The sequence below is a fragment of the Euleptes europaea genome, chromosome 5 (genome assembly GCF_029931775.1).
Source record: "Euleptes europaea isolate rEulEur1 chromosome 5, rEulEur1.hap1, whole genome shotgun sequence".
Lineage (NCBI taxonomy): Eukaryota > Metazoa > Chordata > Lepidosauria > Squamata > Sphaerodactylidae > Euleptes > Euleptes europaea.
The window spans coordinates 14,977,480-14,990,878 of record NC_079316.1 but is presented as its reverse complement, the minus strand read 5'-3'; the positions used below and the strand labels follow the sequence as shown (position 1 = coordinate 14,990,878).

The window sequence follows — 13,399 nt, the reverse complement described above, 5'->3', positions numbered from 1 at the left end:
ATTCAGATCAAACCAGGAAGGAGCCATGGTTCACTGGTAGAGCCTCTGCTTGGCATGCAGAATGTCCCAGGTTCAATCCCCAGCATCTCCAGTTAAAAGGATCAAGTAGAAGGTGATGTGAAAGACCTCTGCCTGAGACCCTGGAGAGCAGCTGCCAGTCTCAGTGGACAATACTAAGCTTGATGGACCAAAGGTCTGAGTCAGTATAAGGCAGTTTCATATGTTCAAAGCTAGTGATCTCTGGGGGGGGGGGTTTCATGTTTTCAAGGCTAGTGGTCTCCAGGGCTTTCAACTGTGGGGACTAAATTCCAGGTTGTCAGGTCACTACGGAGATGGGCAACTCATGTGATTTGATGTTTGAGCTGTGTCTAGGTGGTGAGTGGACCCATAGTGGCTTTTTGTTTGGAAGCCCATAATGCTCTTGGCAGTCAATTCTACCATTCTTAATTTACGCTTGGTGGACACTACTGTTTCTCATAGATTTACATGAGGGAGGATTCAGTCATGAGATTCCCACTCGCACACACTCATTCTAAAGTGGTATTGTCCCATGAAGGGACAAATGACACGCTTTTTCCAAAACACCAAATCTTCCATGGGAAACTTTTATAGAAGCATTCCTGTCTCTGGCAGAGTCAGATTGTGATACTCCAAAGGGGGAAAGAGAAAAAGTAAAAATATAATGTTGTAAGCCTCCCCTTCCCTGGAGGTTGGCAACCCTACTCTGAGGGGCCTTGGCTCACACCGTTCAGTAGCAATATCAGCACACCAGTTGTGTCTTCCTGATCTGCTGCCAGTTTATGAGTACAGGCAATAGGTAAGGCAACACCATTCCTGGTGCTGCTGGTAGTGTCTGAGTGGAGTGGTGCCTGCAGTGTTGACCAGTAATACCGCAGGGCCTATTCAGCTTGGCTTGACCTGGATCATTTTAAATTCCCAATCTGCCCTTGATTGGCTGAGTAGTGCAGTACTGTATACACCCCATTCCCGTCTAGTGCAAACAGACTTCCCTTTTAGAGGTATATTCCGCCCCAATTCAATGTTATTCCCTTCTACCTTAGTGTGTACATAACCTGCCTGCACCACTTCTGGATTCTGTGAGCAAGTATATCCAGTTGCGTTGAGGGGCTGTGGCTCAATGGTAGAGCATCTGCTTGGCATGCAGAAGGTCCCAGTTGTACTGAGGGGCTGTGGCTCAGTGGTAGAGCATCTGTTTGGCATGCAGAAGGCCCGAGGTTCAATCCCCGGCATCTCCAGTTAAAGGGACTAGGCAAGTAGGTGATGTGAAAGACCTCTGCCTGAGACCCAGGAGAGCCGCTGCCGGTCAGAGTAGACAATACTGACTTTGATGGACCAAGGGTCTGATTCAGTATAAGGCAGCTTCACGTGTTCATGTGTGTTTATCATTAAATTCCAAGTTTTTCTTTTAAAATGTTGCAATTTTTCAACATGACTACCAACAACACTGACTGGCTGTGTAGGGAAACCTACATTTCCAGTGTCCTACAGTCCTTTGATATAGTTTATCTTACCAGGTGTTCAAGACCATCTAAGCCAGGGGTGGGGAACGTCAGGCCCGGGGGCCATATAAAGCCCGCGGAATCATCTGGTCTGGCACTTTGTGGGTCCTGGCAGATCTCTAGCTCAGAAGGATCTAGACTGGTGATCCGCCTCCTCCCGTGGACAGGAATAGCCTCTATTCAAGGCAGATGTGAGTTTGTTTCACTGAGAAAAGGAACCTTTTCCCCCCCGAAGAAGAGTCATTTGCTATGGAGTTGCTAGGACTGCTCAACAAACTGTGTCTTGTGTTTGCTGCCCTGCCTGAATCTCTGGGGCCCAGCTGGGAATGGCAGAGCTCAAAAGCGAGTCGCTCTACGTGGCAGACACTCGGAGCCGTCTCCGGTCATGCCTCTTGGCTAAATGTTTGACCAAATATATCAGGCTAATTTTTAAGTTGATAATTTTGTGTGGCCCCCGAATTATGCTATAAATATCTAAATGGCCCTTGGCAGAAAAAAGGTTCCCCATCCCTGATCTAAGCACTGATTTATAAACATTCGCTCTCATATTTGAAGCAACTGCATCACCTCATTGACGGGAGCATTATCATCATCTCCATCGTCAGTTTTTACTTTTATGGCACCTATCGCTGTATTAGATGCCATGTAAAATATTTCCATTTTTGTCGATGCGGCCCTACTGCCAGCTTGCAGTATAATAAATGTTATCTTTTTTTGCTCTTGGCTGGTAAAAAAAGAGGGGGAGATTACTCATATTGTGGTTATCTTTGCCCTGACAGCTGCAAAGCAACTGCGAGACTATTTTGAATTGCATGCTAGGAGCTGTAATCTGGATGTTTGCTCTCGGGCGCTGTCTGAATAGGTGCTAAATCACTGCTATGTGCAGCCGCAGGTTATCCCAGTGGTGTGCCAAGGGGCACCATAGTACCCGCCAACATTTTCCTGGCACCCGCCAGGAAAGTGGGTGGGACCAGGTGGGACTTCTGCCCAGCAGGGCTTCTGATTGGCCACTGGAGATCTGATTGGCTGTGCAGATTTTTAAAAAATTGCTTCCACAACAGCTCTCACCACATCAAAAAGATATTCACTGAAGGTAAGCTGTGTGTAAGGAAATATTTTTAAACGATATGTTCCTTTTTAAAAAGGATTCCTGTTAAGCAGAGCTTTTGCCTGAAATGTTGAGGAGTTATTATTAGTTATGCATAACCTCACACCCTGACATTTTCTGGTTGGCTTGGCTCCGCCTCCTTTGGCAGCCATTTTCATATTGGCTCTGCCTCCTTTGGCAGCCATTTTGTTGTTATGCCTAGCGCCCTGTCTAAAAATCCCAGAGGTGCCCACAGGCCCAAAAGGGTTGGGGACCTCTGGGTTATACCTTAGGGATGTTTAGGATGCTGTATCTGATATAAATGGAGGACCCACACAGATTCAAGGGGAAATTCTCTTTCACCTACTCCCTCTTGCTTTTCCTCTTTCCCTCCCCCTGGAAGCACCTGCAGCCTCTCCTCTCTCCCCCTCTTCTCCCCCTCCCATCTTCAGCATTCCTGCCCCAGGCAGAGTCTCCCCTTTCACTCCTCCACCCACCTACCTACCTTGTTCTGTTTGTCCCCCTAGGACAGTCTCTCCCCCCACCCATTGTTCTGCTCCCACCCCCATTCAGTTTTCCCTTTTTACCATTTTCCCACACATTTTTGCTCCAGGTACTAGCTGGAGATCTCCTGCTATTACAACAGATCTCCAGGTGATAGAGATCAGTTTGTCGCGGTTCGGGCCGTTAAGTGCCTACACTCTTAGAAAGGACCCCTTCCTGAGAAGGAATATGTTATCTTATTCAGCGAGACACCACTAGACCGGAATCAACGGTTCCTAGAAACTTGTTACGGTTCCTAGGACATCTCTTGAACACGCCAATAAATTTGTAATACTGGACAAGAGTATAAGAATAATAAAAACACATTTATTTACATCATATAATATATGCTTTTGAGTGTAAGTCTTAAAATATTCTATAAGGCTAGACATCATTAGTCTTAAACATGTTTATGTAACAAGAAGTAGCAAGTAATCATTCACAATCTCTATGCCTCCATAAAGGAGTATCTAAGTCAGAATATACCTCATAAAGTATCATTAGTGCAATGCACCTTCATTCAGGTTATAAAGTTACGGAAATCCTGTCAAAATATGGTTAATTCTTTGGGGAAAGATTAGGTTAGAAACATCCTAGCTTAAATCATTCAAAACATCATACAGAAGACAACATCTCTTGCTATGTCATCTGCAAACCTCTAAATAGCTAAGTTCTATAAGAACATATGAATTCATCCTAAAGTATCTGTATTTTCTAAGTCTTGAATCCTTAAAGACTTCTATCAGTATTCTTAGCTATAAAGAAGACTTCTGATCATCATTAAGATCAGGCATTGTCTATATACATGCCATGCCTGTTCCTTTAGTATTAGACAGCAATGCTGAATATATAAATACTATGTGTTAGCTTAAAGCTGTTTAAAGTCTCTCTGGCAGTGCCAATTGTAGAGAGTTTTGTATGTGAACTTATGGTTCAAATCTGTGTATGCGCTGTATAATGTATCAGCATTGTGCATATCTCACAGAGTACATAGAGTCTCCTTTTCCATCAGGAACATCTCTGGTCTTTACTCTGAGGAGGTTCAGAAGTCCCTCTGTTAAGTAGAGGACTTTCTGACACTATCTCAGAGGTCTATCTATTAGTCCTGTGTTCAGGGTGTTCTTTAGCATTGGTAAGCCAAATAGGTTTAATTTGTAAGAATCCATTAATCCAATGGACTCTCAGTGTTCCAATATATGGAAAGATCACTGCACTTAGAATTCTTATCCTTTGAATAAGAATCTAAGGGTCTCCATCCTCTTCTAGGAATAGAGCAGTCTCACAAGAAGACTGTGAATATTGTAAGATATGTTGAAATATCCAGATCTTGATACTCCAAGATACCTCAAAGAACTTCTGTCCACGCAAGGATCAGAGTCTCAATGTTTTACATCTCAGGCCTCTGAGATAGAGAGATGCTGTGTCTGTGCAGCTGCAATCTGCCCAGCAACAACATTCTGAAGTACTGGCTATCCTGCTCTGCCTTATATACACTTCAGATCTATGTTATCAACACATCTGCAGTATGTGTTTTTAAAAGTAGATAAAGTCGTTATCTCCATCTGATGATGTAGATAATCTGATTATTCTTCATACATCAGCATTTCTAAGGTGTGCTGTGCACCCCTCACCCTTTGAATTAGCATATTTTTGGAGGAAATTGTATTCCACATTGAGGTGTGGTGCAACCACACCATTGTCCTTTCTCAGATATGTAACCATATCTGATGCTTGACTCTTATCCCTATTAGAAAAGGTTTTCCAATACTACAGTACTACTTTTCCCTTCTGGAGCAGGTGTTGTTTTATCTATTCCTCTGGCAATGTTCCCAGAGTACTGAGGAATACAATTCTGTATTCTTCTAAGGCAAGTTTCTTCTCAACCTTCTAAGGCAGGTTTCTTCTCAACACATGTCATACTTAATCTTTTATACGGTTTCTTATAGGGTTCTAAGGGTTTTTTATAGATTTTCAATGGCAAAACTATCAAAGGCCGTAACAAGTTCATCTGGAGAAAATTGCCGCTTTGGCAATTGGACTCTATGGCATTGAAGTCCCTCCCCTCCCCAAACCCCGCCCTCCTCAGGCTCCGCCCCAAAAACCTCCCACTGGTTACAAAGAGGGACCTGGCAAGCTTATCCACACACACCTCCTCCAGTTTTACCTTCTCTTCCTCATATAATTTACCGTTTTTAGTCCGTCTCCCACACTGATTCTAACATAGGCTTTGGAGACTCTGCAATATGGGGGGGGGGGTTGCCTAGCAATACCCAAAAAAGCTGCAGCAACCTCACAACATAGTCTGGTAAGATCAGAGGCATACATTTCTTTAAAAAGCAGACACTACTACTATGATTTGGGTTTTTTTTTTATAATCCCCAAGTTATTTTTTTACAATTAATATGCATTTTAGGGCTGAGTTCAGAATCAGATATGATGAGTTTTAAACCTTTTTTTTTTTTTTTTTTTTTTTGCATTTCCAGTATAGTATAGATATTGGCATCAGACTACAATCTGGAGACCAAGGTTGCAATTTTCCACTCCTGTCATGAAGCTCGTTTGGTGTCATGAAGCTCGTTTGGTGACCTTGGACAAGTCACAATCTCTTAGCCTAGCCCAGTGGCAGATCTACTATGAAACTAATGAAGCTTAAGCTTCAGGGCCCCTAATCCGGCAGGGGCCCCCGAAGAAACTTTTTTTAAAAATGAATGAATTTCTCAACAAAATCAATGGATTTTTTTTAAGTTTTTGTTATTAAATTAAGGCTGTTTTAGTGATAGAATCATAAGCCAGTGGGTTGAAGTACTTAATATTGACCTTAAAATATGCTCTAGTACCCATTTCATATGGCCTCAAAATGTCCCTGTAATTGGTCAGATTTCAAAATTTTCTCAGGGGCTGGCAGTACCTGAACCCCCACCTGTATTTCCTCACTGAGTTTGCCAGAATCTACTCATCACCTACATTTTGGCAGCTGGATCCTCTAATCCTTTGTTGGTGCACAGTTTAATAGTTCTATAGCTCAGCCCTTAGGCTAGAACCAATCGGAACCATAAAAAGACATCTGAATTCTCAATTTAGGCTGCACTCGTCTCGCTTGTGCATTTTAACACCAAAAATCAGATTTTAACCTCTTTATCCTTACAAGCCCCCTCTGATGACCTTGTACCTCTATTAGAGAATGAACCAACCAATACATCTGCCATAGAACAACCCCACTGAAGAAGATAACCGTGATTACCCAGGCCTCATTGCTGGTTGTAAAGGGGGCCCCATAATAGGTCAAGCTTCAGGGTCCCAAAAATGTAGGCCCACCACTGGCCTAGCGTACCTCATAGGGTTGTTGTAAGGAAAAAATGCAGGAGGAGATAACCAAATGCACTGTCCTGAGCTACTTGGAGGAAGGGTGGAAGGATAGAAAATTAGAAAAAGATGCAACCAATTTCTGGAACTAACAAATTAAATTAAATTAATGTCTATCTATAGCTATACATCATCTGTGTTGTTAATGCCCAGAATTCTTTCCCATTTTTCTTTGAGTTTTGCTATCTCCTATCCCAAATTATTGCCTTTTCACCCCCTAGATAAATATAAACCATTTTTAATAAGCCTCTGGACATTTTTATATTCCTCATGGGCTATTTCCAGCTTAATAAGAGCCCTCCTTGTCATATTTCTCTATGTTTGAAGCAAGGAGCTGAATTTGAACTTGTAGGGAGAATGTCAGATTTTGCCCCCTTGTGTTACGACTCCAGACATACTCAGATGACTTGGCGTGTAGAAGAGGAGGAGGAGGAGGAGTTGGTTTTTATATGCCGACTTTCTCTACCTTTTAAGGAAAATCAAACCAGTTTACAATACCTTCCTCTCCCCACATCAGACACCTTGTGAGATAGGTGGGGCTGAGAGAGTTGGGAGAGAAATGTGACAAGGTCACCCAGTTGGCTTCATGTGTAGGAGTGGGGACTCAAACCCAGTTCTCCAGATAAGAGTCCACCGCTCTTAACCACCTCACCACCAGTGAGGGGGAAATTATGCCAGCTGGCCTGCTTCCCCCCTGCCCCGCTGCTCATTTTTGTGCGTTCACCAGAGAGTCTATGTGCATTTATACTGACTTTGAGCCTAGGTTCTTTCTGTCTGTACCCTACATTTCTGGAGAGTACATATCATATATTCAGAGTTTAGGCACATAAAACCAGATCAGTCATTCTAAGGAATGCACAGAGGTCAGAGATTCTCACCCTCACCAACATCTTCATTTAACATGCAATGTCATTGGAATAGGATTAATATGTGGCCCCATTTGAAAAAGTCACATCATCTGGAAAATCTAAAATGCCTGGCTTCTGACCTTTAAGAACTGCTGTTTTAGCCACCCAAAGCACTTTCCTCTTCAAAAATCATGGAACGGAACTGCCACTTTCCTCACAAATTATTGTATGACTACCCCAGAAATAATCTGTAGCTAGGCAGGAGATAGGGGAAACAGAGACTCATGGTTTGGGGGAGGCAATCAGTGGCCCCAGCACTGGGACAACCTGGAAATGATGTAATTACTCTAGCATGACGCTCTAGCATTCAACCCAAACTTTTGTGGTTTAACCATAGAGTTTGGGGCAACTGCTAGAGTGTCACCTAGCGTGATGACGTCACATTCAGGTGGCACCAGAATAGACAATATCGTACTGGTGACTCGAATCACAGCCCCAATTTCCCCAGGCATTTCCTCCTGCTCTTCCCATCCAAATTGCCAAGTCCTGTGATTGCTTTTCATCTGCTTTTTGGGTTGAGTTTGGGTGGTGTTGGGGGAAAAAGAGATGTAATCATTGTCAGGGGGGCTTACTGTAGCCCTTGGTAACCCTGTCCCTAAGTAGGGTTGCCAGGTCCCTCTTCGCCACTGGCAGGAGGTTTTTATGGCGGAGCCTGAGGAGGGTGGGGTTTGGGGCGGGGAGGGGCTTCAATGCCATAGAGTCCAATTGCCAAAGCGGGTATTTTCTCCAAGAGAACTGATTTCTATCAGCTGGAGATCAGTTGTGAAAGCAGGACATCTCCAGCTAGTACCTGGAGGTTGGCAACCCTATTCCTAAGTGGGGCCATCCCCCTCCCTAACTATCTATTTAGTGCTTCTTGTATTCTGCCAAGTAGCTCAGGGTGCGTGTTTCTCCTTTCCACATTTTATCTGGGAGAGCCAAGTTCAAATCCTCATGCTGCCATGGAATTTACTGGAAGTCCTTCAGCCAGTCATGTGATATCAGCCTGATGCACCTCACTGGCTCACCTGATGAGTTCAGAAGAAGAAGAAGAATTGGTTTTTATACCCTATTTTTCTCTTTCTTTAAGCGGCTTCCCTTTCCCTCCTCACAGCAAACACCTTGTGAGGTAGGTGGAACTGAGAGAGTTCGGAGAGAACTGAGATTAGCTCGAGGTCATCCTACGGGCTTCATGTGGAGGAGTTGGGGAATCGAACCCAGCTCTCCAGATTAGACTCCGCCACTCTTAACCACTACACCACGCTGGCTCTCAGCATGAGAGATTTCAACTTGGGTCTTCCAGATCGCAGCACAACTCCCTAACCACTGCATGACACTGTATCTCTCCCTCCCACCACCCCCAATCCAAGGCTATCGCCTTGCCTCAAAACATTATTGCTGTTGTTATTTTTGATGTAAAAGATCTTCATGATGATGTACATGGTGGTGAACAATTCTCGGTACCCCCAGAAAAAGGAAATATTCGAAGCGGCAGATCCGTTTGAGAGGGTTGTTGATGGTAATTGCCGGTTAGGGGAACTCACAGAAGACAGATTCAGAGGAGGAGGCTTGTGTTTGGCAGACATATCGTGGGAGCTTGTACTGGGCACTGAAGGGGAGGGGAGGCATATAAAAGGTAGCACAAAGCAGAGAGTGGGAGAAAGGGAACCTTAAGAAGAGTCACTATTATGAGAAATAAAAGGAATGACAACAGAACCTAGGTGGGAATCAACTGGAGCCAAGGGGTGGAGCAAGAGGGATCCTTCTGCTTTTCAGACTGTGCTGACTGCTCATTGCAGCATAAAAAGAAGCCCTACAGCAGTGGTAATGACTACAGGAGAACTACACAACTTTAAGGTTGACAATGAGGAAATTGAAATTGTTCAAGACTTTCTATTCCTTGGCTCCACCATCAACCAAAAGGGAGACTGCAGCTGAGAAATCAGAAGGAGATTGAGACTGGGAAGGGCAGCCATGAAGGAGCTAGAAAATATTTTGAAGTGTAAGGATGTGTCACTGGCCACCAAGACTAGATTAATTCATGCCATCGTATTCCCTATTACTATGTATGGGTGTGAAAGCTGGACAGTGAAGAAAGCTGATAGGAAGAAAACAGATTCCTTTGAAATGTGGTGTTGCAGGAGAGTGTTACGGATACCGTGGACTGCCAAAAAAACAAATCAGTGGGTTATAGATCAAATCAAGCCTGAACTGACCCTAGAAGCTAAAATGACTAAACTGAGGCTATCGTATTTTGGTCACATTATGAGAAGGCAAGAGTCACTAGAAAAGACAACCATGCTAGGAAAAGTTGAGAGCAGCAGGAAAAAAAGGAAGACCCAACAAGAGATGGATTGACTCTATAAAGGAAGACACTGCCCTCAATTTGCAAGACCTGAGCAAGGCTGTCAAAGATAGGACTTTTTGGAAGACGTTGATTGATAGGGTTGCCATGAGTCGGAAGCGACTTGACGGCACTTCACACACACACACACACACACACACACACACACACACACACACAGCAGTGGTTCCCAAACATTTTGGGCCACCACCCTCTTGGTTCCACAAACTCAACCCCAGCACCCCCTACCCTATTCAACAACACAGTTAAAGGGGGCCATCTCTAGCACCCGCCCCGCTACTCCCTTGCCTCTTAGTGCCCCTTAGGTAATCCCACCCCCCCCCAGGGGGTAGTACTGCCTACTTTGGGAATCACTGCCCTACAGGATCAGGCTGAGGGTCCATCTAGTTTCCAACAGTGCCCAACTAGATGCTTCTGGAAGTCTGGTTGACCTTTGGATACCTTTGGGTACTTTTTGAGCTTGGAGGTTCTCTCATGTTCTTGTGGCTTGTTGCCACTGATAAACCCACAGATTGCGAATTTGCCCAGCCCACTTGTAAAACTGCCTAACCCACTGGCTCTCCTCACCACTTCTTGTGGGAGTGAGATCCACAAGTTAAGAATGTGCAGTGTGCCCAAGTACTTCCTCCCCATCTCTCCTGAACCTCCCGCCCATCAGTTTCATGGGGTGACTCAGCCACAGCATAACAGGACAAGCAAGGAGGCCGATAATTCCTAAAAAAATAAAGGCTGGGAGAGACCAATCGAATCACCAGTCCGTTTGAACCTGGCATGTGCAAAACAGCCATTGTGATACAGTGGTTATTTCCTTACCTGGAGAGGGCGACCCTAATTTAGCCATCTGATTATGGTAGTGCCCAATTGTGGTAGATTAGGCTAGCAAGATCCCTGTTTTGGCAAGCTGCTAAATGGTGCAACAAATAGAGTTCTGCCAACATTTCTGATCTGGGACTCCTGATACTTCATAGTCTGACCTGGAAGCACTGCTTTGTGAGCTCCAGGCTGAGAGCGCAGCTGGAGTCAAGGTCGAGTAGCTCAGAGGTTTGTTATGACGGCCTGCGCCTTACGATAACTGTAATCTATCATGGGAACCAGGCTCAGCCTGGTATCCAACGGTGCCTTTCTGATGTATATGTTTCAACCTGCCCGCTTTCCCCCACGTGAGCCCTCGTACCTTTTCCTGCAAGTTGCTGCTACACACCTTATGCTTCCCAAATAAACTGCTTCTTAGACGACTCTGTCTGGATGTTCTGTTTGGGATTTGACAGGTGGAGGCATTGCTTCTAGGCATGTAGAGGCTGCCTATGGTTATTCATCCTTGAGATAAAAGAACTTTGTATGCACAAAATGGCACTCTGCTGTTGTTTTTTCCTGGTTATTTTACATGTTCTAAAAAACAAGCGTTTGCAATTAAAACTGGGGTTCAAATCCCCATCTTTACCTTGGAAGCTCACTGGGTAACCTTGGATGCATCACAAACTCTCGGCCTGGCCTACATCGCAAGGCCCTTGTGAGTGAACGGAGGAGGGAAGAGTGATACTCTAAGCCTCTTTGAGTCCCCACTGGGGCGAAGAGCAGGACATAAATAAATGAATAGAAATGCAGCTGTTTTATAATAAGCATAATCCGATGCACTGTTAGATTAAGCACTTTTCCTTTTTTTAAAAAAAGCAAGTAGAGTGATACGCTCATTGTGCTAACACACCCTGCTTCAGAAGCCACTGAAAAACCAACTAGTACAGAGTATCTGAACAGCAATCGGTGAGACAGTACTGGGAAGGATAGGGTTGCCAGCTCCAGGTTGGGAAATACCTGGAGATTTTGGGGGAGGAGCCTGAGGAGGGCAGGGTTTGGGGAGGGGAGGGACTTCAATGCCATAGAGTCCAATTGCCAAAGCGGCCATTTCCTCCAGGTGAACTCATCTCTATCAGCTGAAGATCCGTCACAATAGCGGGAGATCTCCCGCTAGTACCTGGAGGTTGGCAACTAGGGTTGCCAGCTCTGGGTTGGGAAATATCTGGAGATGTTTGGGGTGGAGCCTGAGGAGGGTGGGGTTTGGAGAGGTGAGGGACTTCAATGTCATGGATAGGGTTGCCAGGTCCCTCTTCGCCATTGGCGGGAGGTTTTGGGGGCGGAGCCTGAGGAGGGCAGGGTTTGGGGAGGGGAGGGATATCAATGCCATAGAGTCCGATTGCCAAAGCGGCCAGGTGAACTGATCTCCATTGGCTGGAGATCAGTTGTAATAGTGGGAGATCTCCAGCTAGTACCTGGAGGTTGAGCAAACCAAAATCAACACCTCTGCACTAATATCGAAGATAAGGAAAGTAGTGCAGGAATCTTAGGCTATAATTAATACAACACAAATGAGTGAAACATCAAAATGTAATCAATGCATACAATAGTGGAAAAGGACAAACATACAACTATATACAGTAGTATTTCAATAATCCACAAAGGTATGTGGTACCTGGAGGTTGGCAACCCCAGGGAAGGAGTACCCGGTAGAGGCATCGCCAGGGACCCTTGGGGTGAGGAGAGGAGAGTCCCTGTTGAAAGGCACAGAGATGCGGTCAGGGAACAACAGAGACAGGGAAGCAAGCTGTCTTTAATGTTTACACTGAATGCCTCAATTAAACCCCGGCTCAAGTAGTCATGGAGGATGCAGCCACGTTGCTAAGGTCCCCAAAGCAGGGCCCATTGGAGTGCTAGCCCGGAGATGGACTTTAACCTCCGTTTTAATTTGCCAGCCGGTCTGGCAATAGATCAGTGCGTCCTCAGCACGCCGGGGGCCCACATAATTGTTCGAAATCTTACGGTTGCTTGGAACCAGTGGATAAACAGCGGCCCGTTTCGGAAAGCAGCAGGGGTGGGGGGAAGACCTGCCAGGCAAACAGGACCAGCTCAGGAGTTTTAGTTAACCATTATCGGGCTTGCTATGTGAGCGAAAACGGTAACTCGGAAAGGCAGGGGAAATACGGTTTCATTAAGTCGGACAGAAGCGGGAGGGAGGCGAAGAGGATGGGTGGGGGGAAGAGCCGAAGATAATTTAATGTCAAGCTCGCCTCCTGGAAGGGAAGAGAAAGGTCATTCCTGCTGTTCTGCATATCACCTGGAACCATCTGAAAGCCTATCTCCATGGAGCTGGGTCTACACGGCCTTTGAGGCGCGAGTTGGGATATTGACGTCGAGGCCTGATGGATGGAAGGTGGCCCGGCAGGTTCCCAGCACGTGGTGACGAAGGCTGTCCCTTTCCCCCTAGGTCCTACCGTCATCCCTCCAGGACCTCCACGGAACGGAGAGACAGCGGAGATCAATCCTCTAAGATGTTCATTTGGACCAGCGGCCGGAGCTCCACGTCATACAGGCATGACGAGAGAAGGTACGTGGCGCCGGGGTGGCTTTGCCAGGCAGCCATGTGCCCGCTTGCCTAACAGCAATAACATGCCAGCTCTCCCTGTTAAATGGGTAGGATGCTGAGGGTGGAGGAGCAACTAGGGGGGTTGGTCCTGAAATTGTAAGGACCTATTGGCTACAACTAGTGTGGTCAAACGCGGCCAGGGAGACTTTTGTTTCGTCCATGCCCACATTATTTTGGGGGAAGGGCTTTAAAAGTTGTGACTGTCATTTGGAGCGG

The 13,399-nt window shown here is 45.5% G+C and overlaps 1 protein-coding gene across 2 annotated transcripts in view; it reads left to right on the top strand.

Moving 5' to 3' along the window:
• The window catches only part of KCNMB2 (potassium calcium-activated channel subfamily M regulatory beta subunit 2), a 123,320-nt gene that overhangs the window by 84,211 nt on the left and 25,710 nt on the right, over window positions 1–13,399 (top strand). For both annotated transcript variants that reach the window (XM_056850013.1, XM_056850011.1), the window contains exon 2: window positions 13,025–13,144. In XM_056850013.1, the coding sequence (XP_056705991.1) occupies window positions 13,089–13,144 (56 nt within the window). In that variant the 5' untranslated portion in view covers window positions 13,025–13,088. The remainder of the gene's footprint in view (window positions 1–13,024; window positions 13,145–13,399) is intronic.